The 24,357-nt window shown below is 49.1% G+C and overlaps 8 protein-coding genes across 8 annotated transcripts; 2 read left to right on the top strand and 6 right to left on the bottom strand.

Annotated features, from left to right (window-relative positions):
- Positions 1-121: 121 nt before the first annotated feature.
- NFIA_057920 (C2H2 finger domain transcription factor) lies at positions 122-2,911 on the bottom strand (the record flags this gene model as incomplete). Its single annotated transcript, XM_001258338.1, has 4 exons — positions 122-910; positions 963-1,226; positions 1,343-2,391; positions 2,776-2,911. 4 exons carry the CDS (start codon positions 2,909-2,911, stop codon positions 122-124), a joined length of 2,238 nt encoding a protein of 745 aa, XP_001258339.1.
- A 546-nt stretch (positions 2,912-3,457) lies between these two features.
- On the top strand, positions 3,458-6,275 carry NFIA_057910 (glycosyl hydrolase family protein; the record flags this gene model as incomplete). Its single annotated transcript, XM_001258337.1, has 3 exons — positions 3,458-3,724; positions 3,799-4,253; positions 4,343-6,275. 3 exons carry the CDS (start codon positions 3,458-3,460, stop codon positions 6,273-6,275), a joined length of 2,655 nt encoding a protein of 884 aa, XP_001258338.1.
- A 1,056-nt stretch (positions 6,276-7,331) lies between these two features.
- On the bottom strand, positions 7,332-9,200 carry NFIA_057900 (Ankyrin repeat protein; the record flags this gene model as incomplete). The annotated part of the gene is made up of 1 exon (XM_001258336.1): positions 7,332-9,200. The coding sequence occupies one exon, from the start codon at positions 9,198-9,200 to the stop codon at positions 7,332-7,334; it is 1,869 nt and encodes a 622-aa protein (XP_001258337.1).
- Positions 9,201-9,319: 119 nt separating this feature from the next.
- On the bottom strand, positions 9,320-10,410 carry NFIA_057890 (uncharacterized protein; the record flags this gene model as incomplete). Its single annotated transcript, XM_001258335.1, has 4 exons — positions 9,320-9,660; positions 9,711-9,809; positions 10,003-10,204; positions 10,249-10,410. The coding sequence occupies 4 exons, from the start codon at positions 10,408-10,410 to the stop codon at positions 9,320-9,322; spliced, it is 804 nt and encodes a 267-aa protein (XP_001258336.1).
- Positions 10,411-13,465: 3,055 nt separating this feature from the next.
- NFIA_057880 (uncharacterized protein) lies at positions 13,466-13,801 on the bottom strand (the record flags this gene model as incomplete). The annotated part of the gene is made up of 2 exons (XM_001258334.1): positions 13,466-13,503; positions 13,579-13,801. The coding sequence occupies 2 exons, from the start codon at positions 13,799-13,801 to the stop codon at positions 13,466-13,468; spliced, it is 261 nt and encodes an 86-aa protein (XP_001258335.1).
- Positions 13,802-17,385: 3,584 nt separating this feature from the next.
- NFIA_057870 (NAD(P)/FAD-dependent oxidoreductase) lies at positions 17,386-18,978 on the bottom strand (the record flags this gene model as incomplete). Its single annotated transcript, XM_001258333.1, has 3 exons — positions 17,386-17,907; positions 18,160-18,793; positions 18,920-18,978. 3 exons carry the CDS (start codon positions 18,976-18,978, stop codon positions 17,386-17,388), a joined length of 1,215 nt encoding a protein of 404 aa, XP_001258334.1.
- A 1,275-nt stretch (positions 18,979-20,253) lies between these two features.
- On the bottom strand, positions 20,254-20,954 carry NFIA_057860 (uncharacterized protein; the record flags this gene model as incomplete). Its single annotated transcript, XM_001258332.1, has 3 exons — positions 20,254-20,471; positions 20,619-20,712; positions 20,811-20,954. The coding sequence occupies 3 exons, from the start codon at positions 20,952-20,954 to the stop codon at positions 20,254-20,256; spliced, it is 456 nt and encodes a 151-aa protein (XP_001258333.1).
- A 1,395-nt stretch (positions 20,955-22,349) lies between these two features.
- On the top strand, positions 22,350-23,726 carry NFIA_057850 (uncharacterized protein; the record flags this gene model as incomplete). Its single annotated transcript, XM_001258331.1, has 2 exons — positions 22,350-22,453; positions 22,502-23,726. 2 exons carry the CDS (start codon positions 22,350-22,352, stop codon positions 23,724-23,726), a joined length of 1,329 nt encoding a protein of 442 aa, XP_001258332.1.
- Between the last annotated feature and the right edge of the window lie 631 nt (positions 23,727-24,357).

The raw sequence follows: 24,357 nt of genomic DNA, 5'->3' as shown, positions 1-24,357 counted from the left end.
CGTTCAAGCGCTTGGCTTGCTTGTTGCAACTGTTGACCCTTCTGTTAGCTAAAACCTGCTCGACCACCCATCCATTTGATCAGGTAACATTCAGGACCAAAGGACAAAGGAAACAAAGAAATCAATAACATACCCAATCACCTGAATGGGCTTCTCCGCCTAATCGATCGTACATCCAACATATTAATCCACCTGTCAGCAATGCAACTGAAACCTCAAAGCCGCATGTAGCTGCCCTTTCATCTTCAATGGTTCGGCGAGCCAGATCAAGCATTTCATGGACGCGTTCAATCGTACGTCTGGAACCAGAGCTCTGACACCATCTTCTCAACGCGTCTTCAGCAAGCTGGATGTCCTCCGTTAACCCCGAACGTCCGGCATACAGATGGAGATCGGAAATGTTTATGTCTAAGTATATGTTCGCGAGATGGTGCAAAAGGAGACCTGCGGGTGGAGCTTGGGATCCGTTCCCCCTCACATTTGAGTGGTGGTAGTTATCGAGCCAAGCCTTGAGGCCATTGCGAAGCCATCGTTGACGGTCGGCGAGTCCTTCAGCTGGCCCGATGCTCTCTGGGGCTCTGATGAAGGCTGAATGAAGAACAATATTCATATTTTGTCTCCATTCAAATATGTGGCCGAACAGAGCGTACATGAGGATGACTTTACTGTAGGAGTCGATAGGCGCATAAGGAGGATCGCGTTTGAGCTCCGGATAAAGAAGACAGGTATCCAACGGAACCATGAAATACATTGCAGAGGGTATTTCGGCGGGGCCAAGGAGTACTTTCCACGCTTCAGGAGACTTGGCTTCCCAGAATGCAGCTTCGCAAGGTAACACCAGATTCACAGTTTCCCCTTTGGAAATGTATGGTTGATTGTGAAATAATGCCGGAAACTGAAGGTCAAACATCTATGCTCCTCTTGTCAGTCCTTTCAGCCAGACCAAGTTACGGACGACGCACATATATGGCAAGTCCCAGACGCTTACGTTGCTCCAGCTCAATCCAGGACATCCAAGTGTCCAGGAGCTTCGCTCGCATGGGTCTCGTAGCTCCTGCGTCCGTAACAAGGGGCTTTGGACGACAATCAAGCAGCCTGCAACGACGACAAGCAGTAACAAGGATCCCACGAGCCCCCTCCGCAAACTCAAACGCACTCTTATGTCCGGACCAAGCACCGGAGACGCAGAGAAATAGTAACGTCAGAATATTTTCCACAGAGCGTAGCTGTGCGCAGTAACCGGTTAGCGAGGCAGGAACTGGACTAAGAAGTAAAGCAGCTGAGATAGCGACGACGAGTTTGTGATGTCACTCGATCTGAAAATGGCCCAAGGGTGTCTTACAAATGATGGCTTCAAGGCATGTAGCCTCATAAACATCGTAGTAGCCAAGTGTAGGTACACAGCGACGAATTTACCTCGGTTTGACCTAGAATGGCTGGAGCCCAGAAGCATCATCGCCAACAGGAGATATGGTGGCGCAGCGGCCGTATTAAATGTCGGTTTGTGAAGAACAGGGAACCTAGGATGGACGAATTCGAAGAAGAGTGAAAGGAAATACTCAAGCACCTCTGGAACAGGAAATTTCGATTCATCTGGAGGCAAGTGCCCATGCTCAATCGAAGCACCATCAGCTAAGGTGGCCAGCAAACGAGCTCTCACGTCTGGTGTTACTCTCAGAAATTGCCGGTTGGCGTTTTTGAAACGATTCTGGAAAAGCCTGACCTCGTCAGGCTCTACCCAGGATTCCTGACCGGGAATATCAGTTGGTGGTATTTCGGACGGCGCTGGTGCTCCTGGAACGGGATCCTCGTCGGGCCAATCATTTTGGTTGTCGTCAGCCGGATAATCGCATGCCTGACCACCACGATGTCCAGAGGCTGTCTCGCCCACGGTGGAAACGATACCAGGCAGGGGCCGCTCAGAATGCCTACTCGGATAATCTTGAACTTGGACGCTGTCAAGGCCCAAGTGATGATCTTTCTGAGGACTGGGATAGTCCACTAAACCGATGTCGAGGATCCAGGCTAAATCCGTATCTAGACAACCTTCTCCATACATTCCATAAGAGGCGTAGGGCCATGGTGGGTCAGAGTTCGGGCTGCTTTGGGTAATCGACTTGCTTGACGAGTATGGGTTGGGGTCCAAAGATGCTCTATAGTCTTGCCCTTGGTCACGGCTACCAATAAGACCTCGGCTGACCTCAACATCCCGGGTAGTGCCATGGATCGCATTAAACGCTTCTGGATACCTTGAGTCAAAAGGATGCGCAGGCCGTGAGTCTGATGAGCGAAGGACCATATGCATATGGGATTCGTCTATGTCCTCACCCCTAGGGTGGGGTTGCTGAAGCTGTTGATCAGCATTGTCAAAGTGCAGATTGCCCGCAGGGTCTGGCAAAGGCGCATCGGAGAGGTATTGGCGACCCGCATTGTTGGCATGAATCTTTGAATGACGTTTCAGGAGGTCACTGGAAGAAAGTCAGCGCCACGAGTCGTTCGTCTCTACGTGCGTTGCAAAATCCACAATACAAGGAAGGCGGAAGGAAAGCAGATTGATGCAGTTTGTCGAGTCGCCGCTTTTGCCAACCACAAATGCAATATACACATATATCGTTCGAGACGGGCAGAACACAGGAACCGGCGGGTCAACTACCTTCGAGTAAACCGTTTCTGGCAGACATGGCACACAAATTTGGCGGTAGTTTTGTCTATCACAATCGCATCTCAGTACACAGGGATCCGGTCTAGGCTACGGAAGTGGATTTCTGCACATACGATTCTCCGCATGTCGAGTCAAATTCTCAACTCGTGTGAACACCTTCCCACAAGTATGACAGATGAACGGACCAGAGGGTTGTTTCCTCTGCGACCTTGACTGGCGCCTAGTGGCCTTTGGCGAAGCGACCTGCATACTAGTCTAAGCCTATTTCAGTCCCAACTGAGGTATGGAAGGAATCGCAAAGCAATGGAGCACACATAGGTGGTAGGTGGATCGTCAGAATCGACAACACTGACAATGCCGCCGGATGTTGACGCTGGATGGAAAGAAGTCACAGAGTGGACGGGAGAAGCGCGTGGACGGCGTTGTGGGCTCACGTGAGCCAATGCCGTAATGTCACATGACCGTCTGTCGGCGTCCACTTCCTGATCCATGGCGCGTCCACTAACCGGCATCTCCGCGCTCCTCCGCTATCCACCCTAATCCACTATCCTCACCACAAGAGTCAATGAGACGATCTTGACTATCTCCCAATGTCTTCTGTTCTGTTCCTGTGATGTGGACGGTTAACCGACTGTCAGGAAAGAAGATGTAGAAGCACTGTGCGGAGCTATGTACTTATATTACCTCCGCGGATTATAAATTTTCATCCGTTAGGTCTCTACATTATTCATTCCGCCAGATCCTTACTGATCTATCAGCTTGGGGTGGACAACAACTGGGTACAGCTGTCCAAACATGCAGGTCAAATCAGAATCCTCAGTCCCAGAAATGGGCGACCTCCAAACTATGAACGCCGCGGTTGATGAAGTAACTGACTCCTCTCGAGCTGGTACGCCAACCTCCCAAGATGAGAGCACTAGAGAGGACGCTGCACGATCAGTGCAACCGAACTTTACCTCTCTGCTACCGCAATTGACCTTAGAGGAGAAGGTCGATTTGTTGTCGGGAACGGATTTTGTTCACTCTAGCGGAGTTTCGCGATTGAACATTCCTCCTTTGAAGGTATATGCATCCTCAGCAATGGCCAGGCCTGCGTGTTCGATTTCTCGGCTAACATAGCTTCCACAATCGTCTAGCTGGTCGACTCCGTTAACGGGGTCAAAGGCTCTGAACTTCACCACGGCGTACCAACGGCTATTTTTCCAAGTTCGACTTTATATGGTGCCACTTGGAACAACACACTCATGGAGGAGCTAGGAAGGGCATTGGCGTACCAGGCGAAATTGAAATCTGCGCAAGTCATTCTTGGACCAACAATCAACATTCACCGCGATCCTCGAGGGGGAAGAAACTTTGAATGTATCAGCGAAGACCCTCTTCTGTCCGGTCAGCTTGCCGCCGGCGTCGTGCGCGGAATACAGTCACAAGGGGTCGCTGCTTGCCCGAAGCATTTTGCTTGCAACGAGAGTGAATTCAAGAGAAGGGAGTACAGTGTGGCACAGTCTCACAACAGCCGCGCTGTTCGGGAGATATACTTAGCTGCTTTCCAAGAGATGTTGAGGAGAAGTGAGCCTCATGGCTTGATGGTAAGGTACGTATCTAGGCAGTCTTCCTCGGTGTCCATATTGCTACTGCACTTCTTCAATGATTATTGGATGATATTCCTGACGCCTGCCATAGCTACAATAAACTGAATGGCACACATACGACCGAGCATCCTTTCCTGAAGGAGATATTACGGGATGAATGGGCATACAATGGATGTCTGGTATCTGACTGGTTTGCCACCAAATCTTGTGCAGCATCAATCAATGCTGGGCTCGATCTGGAAATGCCCGGTCCATCAGTCTTTCGCGGTCCAAAGCTTGTAGCGGCTGTAAGGGACGGTCTTGTTGACGAAAAAGCTGTCGATGAGTGTGTTTCTCGAGTTCTTGCTCTGGTCGAGAAGACACGAGAGTCTCACTCACAGGAACCTGAAAGGTCTGAAGTCAGCCCGGAGACGAACGCACTAGCCCTGAAGATCGCGTCAGAAGGCATTGTCCTTCTCAAAAATGAGCAGGGTGTCTTGCCTCTTGACATGCGTCGTGCTCCAAAGATTGCAGTCATTGGTGTCCCCGCCAGTGAGCCCGTCGTGAGCGGCGGAGGCAGTGCCAGCGCACCTCCGCAGTACCTACAAAAGCCACTGGACTATTTGAGAGACGCTCACCCCTTCCCTTCTTTGGTGAAATATGCCCGAGGGGTCAATACAAACAGAATCGTCCCCATAGTACCGCTAGATTGCACTACGTCTAAGAATGGCAGCCCAGGTTTTGACGTCGCTTATTTTAACGAGGGTTCTAATATGCCTGTGTGCACGGAACACCAGAAGACTCCGGTGGTCGCCATGGTTCGAAACCTGAAGCCTGGTCTGATGGAGCCGGGCTTCAGCTACGAGATTTCAACTACCATTACCCCCAAGACGACCGGCCCACATACATTAGCCGCTCGCGTTACGGGGAGTTTCTCTCTGTTTGTCGAGAGCAAAGCTGTTCTTTCGGTACCGAATCAACATGAAGTGACAATGGAAGATTTTCTCTTTGAGCCCGCTCGCCTGGAACACCGCATTTCTGTTTTCATGGAGGCTGGAAAGCCTTACTTGGTGCGGCTATTGAGTCGGGCTCGTATCCCTAGAGAAAATGACTATGAACCCACTCCTCACGGTGCAACTCTGTGCTATGAGGAATTCAGTGATGAGCGCGCTTTGATAGCCGAAGCCGTCCAGGTTGCTTCTTCAGCAGATGTGAGCATCATATTTGCTGGTCGAAATCAACAATACGAATCTGAAGGCTTCGACCTTGATTCCATGAATATATCCGAACCCCAGGTAAGGCTCATCAGAGCTGTCACAGCAGTTTCCAAGAAGACAGTTTTAGTTCTTAACTGCGGCAATCCGATCGACTTATCGCCATTTGTGAATGAAGTCGACGCGATTCTCAATGCTCACTTCCCCGGCCAAGAGGGCGGACAGGCAATCGCTAATATTCTGACTGGGAAAACCAACCCGAGCGGCCGCCTGGCGACCACCTGGCCTAAGAAGTTCGATGAAGAGCACGTCCCCACTTACCACAACTTCCCAGCGCGACTTACGGAGCGCGGGTATGAAATCAAGTATGAAGAAGGCCTTCAAATAGGATACAGACATCCTCAATCCCAGCGCACTGCGCAGTGGCAATTCGGCCACGGGTTGTCTTACACTACCTTCGAATACTCAGGACTCACCGTCAGTGGCCAGGAGATAACTGAGGAGGCAGGCGACTCTGACCTGAAAATCTCGGTCAGGGTCAAGAACACCGGTATCTACCCCGGCCATGAAGTTGTCCAGCTCTATATATCTCCTCCAGACAGCACGAAGGTGTGGCGTCCTGCTCGCGCGCTTAAGGGGTACGCGAAAGTATGGATACTTCCTGGGGAGTCAGAAACAGTGACGATCTCCCTGAATAAGAAACATGCATTCAGCTACTGGGATGAGGATGTCAAACAATGGCGGCTGGAGCCTGGAACATATCGCCTTCTCGTAGGGCCTTTTTCAACCCCCTTTGAGATTGAGCACAGTTTAATGTGGGCTGGACGGTAGATACAGCAGCTTTTCCTACCTCATGTATATATATATTCATCGAAGACACTTCATATAACGAGATGTTTTAGATCCTTGCCATTTGTGGTCGGTAGACAAGGGATCAAGCGTCATTGAGGGTGATTAAGGCCATTTACCTTGTACTTACTGCTTGAAGAGCGTTGCGTCTATCTGATTTTAACCAGGGCCCAGGACAGTACGCATGTTACAGGCAGCTCCCCACCCTTCTGTCCGTTCACTAAAAGACGGGTGAATCGGCTGCCTTACCTATTTGAGAGTCCACCGCGACTTCTTCCATATGCTGGCCCGATAGTGCATGCCGTCGGCCTAATATTGCTCGGTCTCCAATCACTTCCGGAGCCGGTGATATTCATAAGCTTAGGCAGTCCACTCTAGGAAACAGCACCTTCTTTCTTTTACCCCAGCGTATAGTCTTACACACAAGGAACGATAAATAGAGCCACAGTCTAAAGTATAATTTGCATCCTGCAATCGCGTACGGTATTTACTGGTTGATATACGGCAAATGTACCATGGTCTTCACTAATATTGCCAGGCACCGGCAGGATCAGAGGCCAGTCCTTACCTTAGGAGATGAGATATTTACAAGGTGTACTTTAGCTATTTTACATGTAATCTAAAATCTCAGCGTAGCACTTAGCCAGTCAAGGTAGTAATAACACCTCTAGTTAGGTTGAGTATAATAGTTGCAGTCGCTGTGCTCTGAGGACTAGTAGGAGGGTAGGTAATGATGACGTTGTGATGAATTATGGTTAAGCGCAAAGGCACTGAAACAGCTGCATGCGTATGCACAGGCATTTTCCTACTCCTGTTTACGTGGGCGCTCTCAAACGCCGCCGTTTTGGGATTCCTGTGCGCAATCGCTACACCTAAGCTGTTTCCCGCCTGTTCGGGGAACAGCTAGTGGGAAGGTGGCGGTGTTTAATCGTTTACATGCGCTTATGGCGCCGATAGGCTAGCGCTATTGGAAACATCTACAAGTGATAGAAATACCAGGGAATAGCTCACATCTGAGATTCTAGAAGAATGTCTCGTCTACTTCCTTGTCGTAGAGGTCTTCTCATCATCCTCCAGCCGCAATGTGATTTTCCGGCCTGTAAAAGTGCCTTCATTTATGACTCGAAGCAGATAATCTGCGTCCATCTGTTCCTGGTGCTCGCCCATCATCTTCACTGGGACCTGTTTCGTCAGGTCGACGCCGTACGGAATGAGCAGGTCTACTGCCTCTTGCGATGCACTGGTAATAGCATAATGCAATGGCGTCCATCCCCAGTCATCAACCGCTTGAGCGGCAGCTCCATGTTGAAGAAGGATCTTTATCCGGCTTGGCTCCCCGCTCTCCGACGCAAGATGCAGCGGGGTGACACTCTCCATCGCACGTACATCAACTGAAGCCCCGTACCGTAAGAGAAGCCGTATAGCATCATCTGCTTTCTCTCGGTAGTAGATGGTTTCCCTCGGGTCTTTCATATCAGAGAGGGACCGTATGTAGAATTGAGTGACATTGAACTCCTTTTTTAGATACCCAGGTAACCAACGCTCCACGCTACGCTGCACCCATTCACCCTTGCAGGCGGTATGCAATGGTGTTTTGCCTTCGGTGGTTTGAATGTTCGGGCTCATTCCCATCTGCATCAGAGCTTCCATTGCTTTGATATGTGCGCATCTAGCCGCTAAATGGAGTGCAGTTTGCCCATCACCGGATTCCCCATCGAGAAGCGCCCCATTTCGCACCAGCAGCATAATCGTCGCGCCAATCTCGTATCTAGGGTGACCGCCCCCAAGTATCAACGCGTGAAGTGGGCTATCGCCTCGCGCGTCAGTTACTCTGACGTTCCCTCCTAGATCCAGCGCAAGCTGGATACTCTCCGCGTTTCCGGAACGGCAGGCTAAATGGAATGGGGTTGTCTCGTTGATAGCAGCGTTGATACCCCCGTACTGCGCAACGAGTGATTGGAATGCGTTCCCGTGACCGCGCTCTGCGGCTGTATGAAGAAGGTGATGCGCATAGCTCTGATGGTCCAGGACGCCATCTCCGTCCATTCTACCCAGCATTCTCTCAATGAACCCTTCCGGAGCGAACCTCATTGCAAGAGCAAGATCTTTAGCCTCAAGGGGTACTCCGTTGTCGAAAAACAGAGTCATTATTTGGATATCTTTCCTTTCAATGGCAGAAGAGAGACAACTGCACAGCTGGTCTTTCCGGCCTGTGAATACGCCAAGAGCCAGCAGGTCGCTCAGCACTGCAATGTTTCCATTTTCAGTAGCCATAGATAAGATCATATCCCAGTCGCGCCAGGCCGGATCAAGTTTATTGCTGGAAGCCATAATCTTCTGCACCGACGAGAGATCGCCAAAGAAAGCGGCTCTCGCGATAGCGTCCTGAGAGTTTAAAGTTCCATACCGGAGTTTGCTGGTCAGGGAGTGGGTCCAGCTTTTCAAGGCGCGTTTGTTTTTAGGTGCTGAGCTAGTGGTAGTGTCTGTTTCGAGCTGTTGCGAGTTGTCGGAAAGTCGGCGAGTCAAGACTGAATGAGGTCTGAGAGATGGACTGCCATTGCGATTTGTGATGGTCACTATGCTCTCGCCTCCATAGTTGGTTGCATGTCCATCGTGTTCAATGCGCCAAACGTCGCTAACGGCTTGACTGGCCTCGTCTGGGAGTGACTCGACAATGATTCGGCCGGCCTTGACGGCATTCAGTAGCCATTGTTGGATATATTCCCTCTGCTCGGATACAATACTTGGAGATAACCCAGCCTTTACCAAGTCTGGACATATATCACTCCAACTTTCCACATCAGAAAGTGAAGCTTGAGACAGCCGACTCGACAGAGCAGACAGGTTCTCATCACCACCATTGAGCGTCTCTATTACTTCATCCAGCCTTCGAGTTAAGTCGTTCATAGAACGCCTGTCGAATCACACCGTGAGCGAAACCGGTACCGAGTAAGATATAGGTTTGCGTCAATGTTCACCATCAGGGAGCCAAATGTACCTTGTCAGATCTCGATTTAGAGTGCTGATTAGTTCAATATTATCTTGGAGGTCCGCTTTAAGACCATCCCGTAGAATTCCTCCCGGGAGCCGCTGCTGTTCCAGTGCGCTCGACCCCTCTGCGTAGTATTCTGGTAAATGTCGATCATGGATTGGAAGGATTGGAGCGTTCGGCAGCACTTGTTCAGGACCTCCATAATTTCATCCGTGTTGTCAGTTGAAAATGTGTCAGTTTCGAGTCGATTTTTAAGGCTGCGCACGCCGATAAACAGACGGGAGACATCCGATGCGGCGTCAGCGAAGGCGGCCGCCCGGGACTGTTCACATAATTGGTAGACTTGCCATGCGAGGTCTGGGACGTCTGCGAAGCCTGGGTATTTGGGTTAAAAACTGGGTATTACATGGAGGGAAAGAACTTACAGGGTCCTGTACTTCTCAACAATAGGTTACCATGGCTCATCACGGCCGGATCCAGTTGCTGTAGCAGGACGCTAGATAGATCAACGCCGCCCTGGGAGGCTGGATTGTTCATAGGTACGTCTATATAGAGGGACAACTAGAAATCAGAAAGAGGCCGCATTGGATAATAATAACAGACGATAAGCACTGCAATGATTGCAGACACTGAAGTAAGGGACCACATTGGCAGCCTGATCTCTACCCACGGGTCGGGGAAAACATATCCCATTGTCGGTTCGATCTCTCTACTTACTGGATCTTGCAATCACCCCGGCTTTCGGGTCTAGGGCATCTGCACAGAGCATTTGCAGGTTTCGTTCCACCTTCCGATAGTTATCCCTATCTGCCTGGGCAGTCATGTCGAAGCGGCACATGTTGATGTGATCTGCGTTAATCCGGAGCTGCGTCTCGCGTGTACCGGGGAGGCCCAGAACAGCCGAGTCAAAGGGTACAACCTAGTAGAAATGTCAATGGAGCTCCGCAAAGGGGACCCGCATACATCGCCAAGTCCCTCATAGCACGAGAGAATCTTGTATTGTTCTAGCTGGTGTCGGAAGGACTCAGTGAGCAAGTCCGAAAATAGCGTTCCACCCTCTAAGACCTCTATGATCTTGGATGTTGGTTGAAAGGGCAATGATCGGGCAATCCTGGCACAAGCCATGCCGAGCCCAACCTGCATGTTCCTCAAAGGTCCTGCATGTGGCGTACCGAAGAAGACCAATGCGCAGCTAGTCAGGAGTCAGCTTAGAAGCTTGTATGATACCCATGCTGCCGTACGTTGCTTCCTTGATCCCTCTATATTTCTCGTTGGCCCATGCATTGACGAGAGCCTGTGTGATAGATGTCAGCTAATGACCTTGCTTTACTGTATCTCCAGTTTGAGCGGATTATCACTCTACCTGCTTGATCAGAATTCCACCCAGACTGTGCCCAATCAAAATAAGCGGAGTGCTGCCATTCTAGATAATCTCCCGTTAGAACGAACTGTCCACAAACATTCGGTTCAGGTAAACAAAGATTCCCACCGTCTGCCATCGCTCGCCATATATTTCGTCCAGCAGCTGATTCGCCTCGCCCACGAAGCTATCCTTCGCGGCGCCAAAAACGGGACTCGAATTATATTCGTATAGGTAGATACGGGCATTAGGCTGGGCCTTTGGGAAACAGTCTCTAAGCCACAGGCACCCTGCGCTATCAAGTGGCTTGCGCCAGGTATTGAACGCGTGATCTTCAGAGTTTATGGGATTAAGACCGTGAACCGCAACAATACTGCAGTGTCGACAATATCAGCTTCAGCTGGGGACGAGTTAATTCAGGGTTGATTACTCTATCGCAGGTGTTCCGTTGCCGTCTGGGCCGGTGCCCGGAGCGAGCAAGCGGAGGGACTATTGTTGAGCAAAATTCGGTGAGTATGCTTCTGGGATATAAGCACGAGACAGTATAATTAACATAGATATACCATGGTAAGCAGGCCTCACGACCGTGAAAAGTATGGACAACAGGGCGCGTCTTGCCCCAGACGAGAGATGGGACGAATTTCAGGTTGGGGAGCAGGCATCAGGGGAGGGGGCAATCAAATGGAAAAGAAAACTCGCTCACAGCTGGCCACGGTTTAGCTAATGCAAGATGTCGGGGCGCAGCTGATTGCATTGGGGGTCATTACTCATTAGTTATGGCTAGGACCATGCTACTGCAAGGCTTGTTGACAGGGGCCGGGGAAGTCCTTTGCGCCGTATCTACACAATTACTCAAAAGTGGGCCTGGAACTGGAAGCTAACGGCGCCTGGCTAGAAAGTCCATCCAAAATCATTGACCAATACTGGATTGGCAAATGTCTGAAACCACAATCCTCGGTTTTGACTGCCCCCGACTCCATGGCATTTTCAGGGAAGTCTAGCCTCCAGCTCTCTCCCATAAGTTAACCGCTTTGGTATTCTTTCATGCTTCCAGAGAATACATTCAACATCACTCTACTTTTCCATCACCGGGCCAGACATATACCGAGTTCGGGGAACTGGCAATTTGACTTGGAGCAAAAAAGATACTGTATACCACTAGGTCCAGCAAGTTAATTTTTAGGTAGTGACGGGAAGTCCAACAGACAGAGTGGTCCAGCCTTGACTGGTCACTGGTAGCGGATTGGATATGGCCTGATCCACTAGCGACCTAACCCACCCTCATATCCATGCGGATTGGATTACGGAGGGATAATGGGCATATCCTACTATCCAGTCAGATGCCCTCTAACCGACCCCTACGACATTAGTTTACGGGGTCGCGCGTTTGTTGTAGGGGTTGGTTAGTTCAGATTACTACAATCCTACCTCTTTTTGTTGGAATGAAGTGTGGAGACATAAATAATTATCTAAAAACTAAAAACTACCATAGCACCCATTTTTTCTAGTAAATCTAATATTTTTATCTTATATATAGATGGTAGCTATTCTCTATCTATAGATGTAATATATACTTATCAAGCCCTAGATAAGGTCAGATAAGACCATAAGTTTACCAGTTCGAAAAGGCCCTAGATGATCTAGATCGCCTGCACCTAATGGGTTATTCATATCCATGTACTGTTAACCCATTCATCTAAGGGTTGGACCGTTGGATTACGGCCTACCTTATCCAATCCAAGTGTGGATTGGGTTGGTTGGAGATGGAGTTTCACTTGCGGATTGGGTCAACCGGTCTAGTCCAGCCCCAGGTCCGTTGCCGTCAGAGCCAGTGCCCGGCATCAGACAGACAATCAGGTCATCAGGGACCGGAAGAAAGCCACGCGGAGCTGAGCTTTCAAGACATGATTGCTTTTTGCTGTATTTTCACTACATACACACGTAACATGTCCCAGCACGTCATAGTACCTCCTTTCTCTTTCGACGTTGCAATCTCTTTAATTCTTTCCTGGCCGGCTCTCTGCGGTATTACTTAAGTGAAAACACTACTTCGGGCCCTTAGTTACATACTGGCGGACGTCTAAAAAGTATGAGCCATGACAGCGGCGACCAACATTTAAAGCGTGGCGAATGGTAACTTTTTCAATCCTCTGCCATGACTGTCGTCCTCATATATTAGCCTAAGCCTCTGTTGCACCTTTACTGGTGAGGATATTCTCGCGTCTTCTTAGCAATCCTTGCCCTTCCGCTTATCAGTGCAGACGACTAGAATGGCTCTCGAACAATCCCAACCCAATTGACCTCGCGCCATTCCTCTCTCACTTCGGTGAACAGAAAACAAAATAATATCTTAGAGTATTACTTAATTCCTGATTACTTTATTCTTGCAATGGCGCCGATGGGTATACTAACACAGGTTGTCTCTGAAAATCAGACATATGGAAGCCCATTGCTCCGCGCCTTCATCAGCAGAGTTCAGGAAGGATGGGAAAATTCAGAAGGCGAATTGTGCTCCTCCACAAGCTGCGATGCGTGTGAGCTCTATGGTTATGGCGACATTGCGCGCGTCTTCGGTCATCTGAGGATTTTAGAGGTCATCTATATTTCGCCGACGGAACAGCGGGGATATTCACTTTTGAGAATATATTTGACGGAGGCTTCAGCTTAACTAATTATGGCCGGTTGGATATAGCAGAGTCGTACTCATTTTTAAACAAAGATTTAATGTCCAAGTCCCAACTCCAGAGCCAATTTTCCCTTACTTCTGATAGCAGCAACAATACATAATGGCAAGTTATTTTAAGCACGACATGAACCGTTTTACTCCTTAAACTCGACTTCCTTTCCACTCTTCATGCCTATAGCAGCGTAGCTAACAGGATCTGTGGTACTAGTCAATCATTATTCCCTTGTGTCTATCCCGGAGAGCTTACCCAGCTGCTGTAATATAACTTGTTCCCCAGGCATAAAATGAACATCCCGCGTACACTTGAGCTCAAGAGTGGAATCCGAAGATCTATGAATAATGACCCGTTCAACTTCTCCAGTAACGAATTCCATTCCATCGGGCTCAATCATTTTACCACCGACCTCAGCGCCGACGTGGCTTCCCTCTTGTAGGGTTATAGGGTCACGGTCGAAATATGCTTTAGGCATGCTGGAGATTCGCGTACGTTCAAAAGTGAGGATCTTCAATACAAATTGATATTGGTGAAACCGAGTAAAATTCTCTTGAGTTTCTTGCAGAAATATATACTACGATATCTACATAGCCGATATATTATAGCGAAGAATTGGGGCCAGGCCGCGTTCGTCATGATGACATCTTCCATTCGAGTTGCTTAATATTAGGTAGGACTACGTAAAGACGTAATGTAAAATCAATATCCACTCTCAGGATAGGACAGAGTCCGTAATGAACGCGACCCTTAGGTTGTAGATTAAACGTATGTAGATTAATCTGGCAAGTGGAGTGTCTTTAGTTATCATTTGAATATTAGTAATTTCCGGGCTCTGCGATAGTATATACCTAAGCCACATCCTAATAGTAAACATTATGCAGAAGAGAGGCTGGAAACCTATCGAAGCGTCTTTCGGTGTTTAGATGGTGCATACACGCAGTGAAAGCAGGTAAGGCCAAATGTGCGCCATTCTTGGCCGGGGAGCTTCAGTTCAATGATGCCCCCAGAGTAGAACAAGAGAGAGCTACTAAAACAATTGCGAAAATTCCAGAAGTGGACTAGCGCCGTCATAGCACGATTTCAGTATCATACCTCTTACCTAAATAGGCTTAGTATACTGGCCGGTACCGATGATGCTTAGATATTAGACCAAAAGCGGTATAGGCTACCCGTAGCGGAAGGTCTGGGCGTCTCCCTTCAAAGAATAACGCGTCTTAACCTAACCTCTAGGGGTAAGACTACTCCACGTGACTAGCTTACAGTAATTGATATCTGTCAGCAAATCGGATTAAAAGACCAAAAATATCGACGACTTGTACCCACTTTGAGCTGTCATCCCACCTCGCCGAGTATTGTTTCTACGGCATCCGCCCCCCACCTTTGACGGCCCGGAAGATATTTAGGAAAAGAGAAAAAAAAGAAGCCGCCTAGCTCGAAAAAGCACCGGCTGCGAAAGACCTTTCCAAGGCTCTCTAGCTACGACGAACCTCGTAGCAACCAAACCGGTTCCCTTCAGGGTCACGGAAGTTCATAAACCACCCATGAGAACTCTCAGTTGTCTTGGCTAGACAGGTGCTACCACCGCGTTCGTGAATTTTCTTCTCCACCTGATACAATCAGCCTTGCCGATCTTCTGGAAGGGGTACTAATCCCTGGAGTATTCGGGCACCAGGACTGACCATGTCAAGGGAGTCGACCGAGTAGTACACGGTCATCCCACTGCCCATGATCTGCTCTGTTGGAGCGCAACCCTCCGGCACCTGGACGATGCCTCCGGATAATCCTAGACGGAAGACCCATTCAGCGATTTCGATAAGCTGTGCATCAAGGCTAGCTTACCCTTCGGTTCAGCGAAACTATAGTGCTGCACTTTGCTTTGGTCTTCAGCGGACTGAGCTGGCCTCCATTCCCAGGACGGAAAAATGGCACCGTAAAATGCCTACCCAGAGATCATCGTCAGCAGGGCCCAGTAGCCTGCTATCACAGCAGACGAAAGTCATCAGAGTCGCCGCAGGAGCGCGAGCCGACCTTTAGTTTTTCGGTATCCCGTGCAGGGATCTCCACCCAACATGGAGAGCCTTCTGGGGAGCTTTCCATGTCTGCTGGGCCTTAGTTGCGTCACTGGTTTCGGTAGACATCTTGGGCTGTTAGGGCCTGAACACGTTCAGCGCGTGCCCAAGGGTTCGGACAGGGAGGAGAAGGAGCATAATAAATCTACTCCGCCTTATACTGCCAACAGGAGGCAGTGAAAGATAAAGCATGGTTCGTGTACGTCATCGGCAACATTATCATGGAAAGCAGGCGGCCTTGACTTTGGGTAGAGTTTAAGCCATATAGCTATCTATCCTTAGCGATGGGCTAGATTGGGCTTTAGTATCATGCACTGGCAAGCGATGTCACACGGTGCTGCTCAATCTTCTCTACAAAAGCCTATCAACCATGGCTTTACACATCTTTCATAGACAATAGTCAGGATCGCAAATCAACAGTTCGTATTCCCGGTTCATGTTCATCCCCAGTATGCCACGCAACCCACCAGAAGCTGAGACATCACCCCGCATGAACCTCTTTAGGTGTAACCAAATTCCAAACTAGAGACCCAGATCGATGCAGCCACTTCGTATAAATACCGTGAACCCATGAATCTGGGGTCAAGGGAAGTACCACAGCGAATGAGCGGCAGAACTCCGCTATTTGAGTTGGGATACGAGCAACTTCCTGACACGCACGTCACCGGCTCTACTCCATGACACAGGAAATTGTCCTTCTCTGAGGAATGGATCCCTTTATTTTTCACAACGCGTGAGCCGTGGCTACTGCGCCCTTGTCTGAAATTACCACTACAGGGATCGGATGGGCTGGAGGTTTCCTTTTTATAGTTCCGCGAAAACGCACAAAACGTGGGCCGAAGTCGAGGCACAGGGAGAGATTATCACCTGGAAGCCTGGGAACGGCTATTTTGGACTATGTTCGTTCTTCCGGGAAGGTGACGAGGTGGCTTCACACCTATGAGACCTCGTCTCATGGCTTGGAGATAATCCTGTCCACGTATCACCTGCTGGATATGACCGTGATGGGTCGGCAGGAGACGGGAAATGGAATGAACAACTTCCGCCGTCACGGTGAATAAATTGGCAAGAAATAGAAGCAACAACTCGTCAATTTGTCCCTTAAGGTCATCTCTTTTTTATGCCCTCTCCTGCAGTGCTTATTTCCCAACCCGATAGCACATATAGCGCCGAATATTAGTATGTCACTTGATCGTATGACCCTTGCCAAATGACCTGATATTCAGTATCGCCTAGGCCGGCACCTTCGACCGGGTTTTCAACTTGATGGATATCAATGAAAAATGACAGGCGCTAGGATTCGAGCCCTTGTGAAGCTAACCCTTGTTATGGGGACTTTGGAAAGCCCTCTGGCAAGACTAGCCTAAAAACTAGCGGGGCCTACGGTAAGAAGAGATATGTTGATCCGCTGAAACATTCGATAGTAGGAAACTCGTGGAACAGATAGGTATGGTCTAGCATGGGCAAGATACTTAGCCAGTACAATTTGCGGTCCAAATCAGGTCAGTGGGTGAATCCACGAAGACGGCAAACATTCTACCCAAGCCATTAAAAGAAACGCTTCTTCATATTAGCCACATGTCATTACCATGGCCTCGATTGTCACCGGATGCTTAGTTGCTAGACTCTGCTAACTCGGGCCAAGGATATCTTGCTTTATTTCTTCCGTCATCTTTCTCGGTGTTCTCTTCTTTCTATGGCTTTGGACGACTTAAATAGTCTAATACGCTGCAACCTACGGCTTGCCGTCCAACAAGATCCCCAATCAAGTCAAGATCTTAAAGGAGTGTTGCAAGATCAGACACGTTTGAGCGGCCCACCCTCCGCTTGGAGCAGGCAAGCTCTTCCGGCAGCCACTCGCCAATTTTTCCGCCTGGTATCCCCGGAGCCTGTTCAAAGGCTTCGTCATCCTCTCCAACTAACATCAATCCAATGGCAACTCCAGATAGCCGTGCTAGGACCATGCCCTCTCCTTGAAAGCCTGCAAAAATCATTCCGCCGGGTGTTTTGCATCTTTGCTCGAGCGCGCAGTTGGGACTTTTCGCTGGGTGATTTTCTGGTCCGGAATACCAACATAAGGCAGCAGGTCCGGCGTGAATCCCATACAGCCAGTCCAAGCCCTTTTCACCCTGGCACCGGTATCAGCCCCCCAGTTGTGCGTCCCGAACATCGTGGGCAAGAGACCGTCCAGATAGGCGCGGATAGCGAAGCAGGTTCGGTCATCTCGCCAAATACCGAACTCATCCATTCCCTGTTCTGGTGATTGAACCAGGCCACCGCCTGCTATAAGTTCACCTCTTCCTGGACGTTGACTGACATAGTCGAAACCGCGCCTGTGGATGAAGCTCCACGACCTAGCACCGCCAAGCTTGGGAAATAGAGTTCCTGGATTTTGAGCCGTTATGTGTCCCCGCACGGGAAATATTTTCCCCTTCAATCCAGGGAGCAGGTTCGCTGCAAATGCGTCTGTGGCATGTACGACATAGGCCGCAGGTATCTGTCCACGGGGTGTCTGAACAGTGAATGGCCTGTCGAGATTACTTGGATTGACTTGGATATCAGTTACAGGAGTGTTGGTCTCGATCGAAAAGGTAGCGCTGTAGGTTGAAAGAAGGGATGCATAGAGAGACGTAACGAAGCGATATGGCCAAAGTGCCCCCCCCAGCCTTGTAAGTTATGATGCCATAGCAGTGCTGGGGGTCGATTTGAAGTTCCTATATGATTTAGTGAGGTATCAAATAGTGAAAGAAAATATGAAGCTCACTTCACACGCTTCCGTGCCATCATGAACCACAATGTCTTCAGCCATGTCAGGGGCATCCTGTCTCAGCTCCTGCACCATTTTCTTCGCTTTAACCCACATCCCTTCGTCGGTAAAAACATCCACTGTCTGAACTTCTCGAGCTTCGCTAGCTTTCAATGCTTCGTTCTGTTGCACGAGATCAAGGATAGCGGCCAAATTTCGACGCTGAAAACCAAGTAATTTCTTCGCATGTTCCACTCCAAATCTCGCTTTGAGCCCTGCATATTCTACATACGGCGAGCACTTGATATGGCCCCCATTTCTTCCAGTGGCGCCACTGCACAGATCTCGCGCTTCTAAAAGGACAATTTCCGGGGAAATCCCACGTTTGTCAAACTGGGTGAGGATCGTATATGCCAAACTTGCGCCGGAGATACCGGAGCCAATAACGACGATATCGGCCGTAGTCGGCAAACCGGGAGACTGGATGTCAACTAAGTTGGGAAATGGCGGATCTTCTTGCCAATAGGATATGGATGGATTTGGCACGGGAGGTGTCACACTTGAGATCCGAGCAAGGAGCGAGGCAAAAGAGTGTTTAGTTGGACTGAGCTCAGAGATGACGGCGCTCAAGTCGAGACAGATCCGGCGGATGCTAGAGAATATGGCCCCAATCGTCCACCGTTTTGCAAACCAAGAAGAACTGGTCTATCTGAAGCTGCTGCAGGTGTCGAAATCCACTGCTCGGAGTTGGAATATTTAGACGACCGATTGTTCATACCAGTTAGCTTGGCCCATAAATGAACTAGCTTTGAAATGGAATGGCGAATTGTCCCGCATAAGGATTCAGGCACCAGGAATCGTTTAGTTATCGCTGCTCCGGATTTCGTCTGTCACCCACCTTACGCTAATGCGGCCGTGTTAGTAACACAGTCCTATCGAACCAAGATCATCAGTAGAAGCTCTGTTGGTCAGTCCTCATGTTGTGAAGAATAATTACATCTCGGCGGACTTTCCATACTAAGGTAGTTAGAATTTGACCAATTTCCAGAATATATGAGCGCTAAGTGGGCGCTCGGTAACTATCGTGGATATAAGAATGAGCGGTTTCCTGCCATGGAATTCGCGATAGTCAAGGACATGTGAGAGGAGCAAAGAAGAACCCAGGCCATGATGAATAATCTCAAAGGGATCTAGAGCTATGTATGTCGCAATCCAGCTCATAGACAAAGTATTTGCAATAAACAAGCATCGATAATTGCAAAAATACTCATGTCATCCCAGATGTGCTTGAGTGGTGGCCCACCTTAAACAGAGATACGATTCAGATAGAGAAACTATGGTCCTGAATATCGCAGGCCTCACGAACTCCTAAACATATGTCCCCTTAGCAACATGTTTATGACCCTCGCCCCGCCGTTCAGCCGCTCAGCCCGAGGGCAGATTCCCACCACTCTCTTGTTTCCTCAGAATACTCCACCATTCCATCCAAACCAGACAGGGCGGCCTGTTCCTGTGATTCGCTGAGGGCAATGGGCCCCTGTCGAGACAGAATATTGACTAGGTCGTACGCGTCCGTCGCATCCTGGGTTCGCTTGTCCGGTATGGGCCGCAAGCTGCAGCAGTGGATTTTGTAGACCAGCAGGTCAGGGGATTTACACCAGGAGGATAAAGGCGTGTTTCATTCAGACAAAGCCTCTCCAGTTACTTCTATTTATTGGCCACACCCGTGTCTCATCTCGTCTACGCATTAATCTGAATAGAATCAATAATGCATTCGAGCGCGATATAACAGACATAGAAATAGTCACCTTTGGTTCACAGCTGAAAAAGGAAAAAGTCAAGACAAAAGACTACAAGGAACAAGCATATCCAACCAACATGCGTCAACATCAGAATCATGTCTTCCCTCAGGTGTTCTCCTGTGGTTCTCCTTCATTTTCCTCCTGGGGAAAGAAATTCGCGGCCCTCAGTTCCACCGCCAGTCTGGCGCTATAACGAAACAGTGGTTGATAACCGCTAGGGTGGTACCGAAGCCGCCAGAAACGGCAAATGCAAGGCTCATCAAGGTCAGCTACGCTTAGCTTACAGTACAGTCCGATGTAGGTCATCTCCTTAATAAAAAAACCCTGCTCGAAGGTTAGACCCATTATCCTCGGGATTCCGCTCGCGAAGATACCCGTACGCCAAGGACTCCGCATAGCGCGGAAGCGTGGGTATTTTGACGGGGTAGTGAGTATATGGCTCTCGCCCTAAGCCCATTCGTGGGTCGTACTCATCGAGCCGATCATCGGTGACTAGCATGTAGCTGGGATCATCCGGGGCGGGCGCTCCTAGCGGGATGTCCGGCAATGTCCACAGCAGTCAAGATTTTTTGTGCAGCTCCAGGCGAAACAAATGCCAAGGTCCGCGTGGGGGCACGCTGTCGTGGACTACGAGGGGTTGGTCCTTATCGTCAAGGAGGAAGTGCGCGTAGGGACGCGGGAGGCCGCAAAACTGCCCGACCAGGTGACACTCGTCCTGGCAGGCGACGAAGTTCGCTCCGAGGAGGACCTCGCGGGCTCTATCGATGAGCTAATCAGGGATAACAAAGGAGAATTCCTGGGATGGACTCACTGGTTAGTGTCTCAGGCTCGGTTAGACTGCACGGGGACAGAAGTCATAGAACTCACCTGGAGGACCAGAGGCGCCCCGTACCGTGTCAAAACGTAAGGCCCCCACATGACATTAGGAATGCCGTTGGTGTCCAGCAGTTTGGCGATGGATGCAATGAGATCCACGTCGAGCTCCTGGCCGTTGAATTTGAAGTCGCTCATCTTGAATACGTTCGGTCGGTTTCTCCAAGAGTCCTGGGAGAGATGTCTTCGGGGCGGGGGTTGAATGCTCATTTATATGTTTTTAGCCACTGGTTATGTTCTACTGTGGTGTCGATTCATGGTTGAACGAAGACAACAGACAAGCACCCTCGATTGAGGGACCCTGGAGTCCTTGACCAGTGGCATCCTCGAGAACAAAGGAAGTTTAACTCGAGTCTCCGTGAGTCGTGACCATTGAAGTAGAAGAACCTATGATACCAGATCAGACAAAGAGACAGCCCGATAAGTCTTTGATTATCCAAGGTCTTGTACATGACATCCTCGTCGGTGAAAGAGAACCAAGAAGAATTGGTGTCTGCCAGGATGACAGATTGGTCTCTTTTGTTGCCACTTCTTGAATATGTAGTCACCCCGTTGGAAATTATTTTTAGTCCGGAGATTAGCCCTAAGCTTCCCTGGTTCAAAGAGCAGTAGCCATTTAGGCTAGTGATTGAACCCTAGTTGTCAGAAATCCGTCAGTCTAGATAGTCAGGCTCTTGTGATAAAGTGACGGCAGGCCTGAAGGTACTATGCAAAAGTTGTCTATTTCATTGCCTTTCATATTCTAGAAGAGCCAAAAGCTCTTCCTTACTTGGTACTCCGGCTTCCATAGATAACAAATTCAGGTAAGTACTACCTGGAGTAAAGCATCGACTATTTCAAAGAATTTAAAATGGTCATAACCTCCGGAAAGATCCCTTAACAAAATGGGAGAGTGAGATCCCGTGATACGCTAACCATTTTAGGGAATATTTTGTCCTGGAAGGATGTTGTTGAAATCAATAGTACTAGTTCAATTCGCCAACTACTAGTAATTTATATGGCCAATTGAAAACCAATGAAGGTCTGATTCTTCTAAACGAATGACTATCTAGCTACTATTTATGCCTTCCACTAGAGGCAGGGGTTCGGCTTATTAATGAACGAATATATGCCGAATATTGGGCGAATACCGCCGAATATTATCGCCAAGGGACGGCTCGGTGGAATCAAATCACTTCCAAATCGGGCAAGCGGTCATATAATTCAATAGATGTTCCCCATGGGCTAAACCAGGATCGACACCTACCCCTAGAAGTAGAAGTCCAACAACCTTTATCCTTTTTGACCCCATGTTCTTCACTCACTAAATCTCCTCCGAGCGAGATGCCCCCGATTCCGAGACCCAACATATTCACATACGCCAACTTTGACCTTCAAGCTCTATGCCGTCAAGCGAGCACGCTACGGCAGGGTGTTTCTTGTGCTTGTAATCCGGATCAACGTCCTGCTTCTGGAAGTTTCAACTGGGCTATTTTTATACTATTTGAAGACGGTGTCCAATGGGTCTTTAGATCCCCACATCCCAGAGACTTCATGCCAATGGAAATGGGCATGAAGCTACTGGCAAGTGAAGCTGCTACGCTCCGATTCCTCAAGGCTCACAGCGATATTCCAGTTCCAGAAGTATACGACTATAGGTAACATCCTCTACCAGACCACACTGTTCTCATCCTAACCTACTGTAGTGCTTCGTCCGATAATGACATTGGGATTCCGTGCATCCTTATGAGTGAAGCTCCTGGTTGGCCACTGTCAAAAGTTTGGAGACCAGCTGGTTCTCCTCAACCTGACCTAGACCCCCTCAGCAAGGCCAGAGTTCTGTCGCAGTTGGGCGCTATCACCTGGAAGCTTTCACAGTTGCGGTTCAATGAAATCGGCTCTCTCTTTGAGGAAGATGGGTCCTTCGAAATCAAGGAATGTCTTTCCCGCGGTCACATGTTACATGAACGATATGCATTGGAGATCCCACGCGGGCCATTCAATTCTGAGGCGGAGTTTTATGGCAGCCTTATTTCTGCATTCTTAGAGCATGCAGAGACTCTGCAGTTATCACATCATTGCTTTGTGGCACCTGTTCCCTCCCGGGAAGAGTATGACTCCAGCACGGAATATAAGGACGCTGTGAACCTATGGAACGACTTTATGACTGTAGGAGGCAAGACCGACTCATCGGAGAACAGGGTGGATTACATTATAGCAGGCGATGCTCTCCGTGACACTGTACGGAGACTTGAACTGCCAGCCGTCAATCCGGAGACTTTTCCGCTGTGCCACGCTGATCTGAGCGTCAATAATATATACGTTGATGAGGATTACAACGTTACGTGTATCATTGACTGGGCATTTGCTTCATCCATTCCTGAAACTATGCTGTTAGCTGTTCCAGGATTACCACAATACGGCGACAAAAGTAGTCCAGAGCTGCACAGACCCTTCATAGACGGTTTTATCACTGCTATACCCGAAACGATCGAACAGAGGCTGGTCAACAGATATCGGGAAGCTCTTGAGCGGAGTCAAGTCTCCTGGGAATTGAGTCGACTCCTCAACCTTGATTCTATTGCTGATTACAACCTCTTTGCTACCGTATGGCAGTTTGCACATGGTCCGGAAACGGACCTGGGGCGATACTTTTTACAACAGCGGCGTTCGCCTCACTACATCCAGCTATACAATGAAGTACGAAAGGAGGATCAGCCACTTTCGAAAATCGAAAAGGATGAAAAGGATTATTTTCAGAACAAGGATCTTCGAAACACAATAGCTAAGAAGCTGACACTCGTGTCCGAATGGAAAACACAGTATGCCGTCGATAATCCACCGAGACTTCGCGGAGATATGTTTGTCGCTTCTCCCAGATTATGGAAGTGGATTCAACGCTTTAGGCAAGACTGGGAAGGCATAGATTGATGTGTCTACCAACATCAAGCTCTTAGGCGAATGCGTTCTACCGGGACCTCCCACAGATCATTGCTGTCATCATCTCTGACCTTCCAAAAATTAGATACCATATTCAAGCATTGTCCGGCGTTGGGGGGTTCAAGGAGGGGGAATGGGAGGATACCGTTTGCAGTATGGTACTCGATGTACTTGAAATCTTGAATCAATCGTGGCTTCACCCATTCAGTTGCTGTGATAGCTTAGGTGATCCCTCAGTTTATACGAAGAATAGTAATGTGACCTACTGCCCTCACGACAATACCAGACCTCGTCACCTGTGACATAGTACAGATACTTTGATGCGCCGGCTGCAGCAGCTTAGAGATCCAGCTAGGTCTGTGGCTGGGGCTGTCTAGGCATGGTGTTTAAATCTATATGGGGAATTCAGAGTTGACGCAGCTGAGATTCTACAAAATGGGCCATTGAGATGCACCGCGAGATAATAGCTTTCCCCTCCTGTAAGACATCAGCAGAGCGGCTTTTTCTGAGCTAGATGATGTGATGCAATACTCTCTATTGGGTCAAAAGCCAGGATATCAACCTATCATAGTATAGTTCTGGTTTGCTCTAGGCAACTGTCTAGCTCTCCTCCGGACCCTTG

The sequence above is a fragment of the Aspergillus fischeri genome, genomic scaffold (genome assembly GCF_000149645.3).
Source record: "Aspergillus fischeri NRRL 181 1099437636266 genomic scaffold, whole genome shotgun sequence".
Classification (NCBI taxonomy): Eukaryota; Fungi; Ascomycota; class Eurotiomycetes; order Eurotiales; family Aspergillaceae; genus Aspergillus; species Aspergillus fischeri.
Note: the sequence above shows the minus strand (reverse complement) of the source record. Positions and strands in the feature narration are given on the sequence as shown.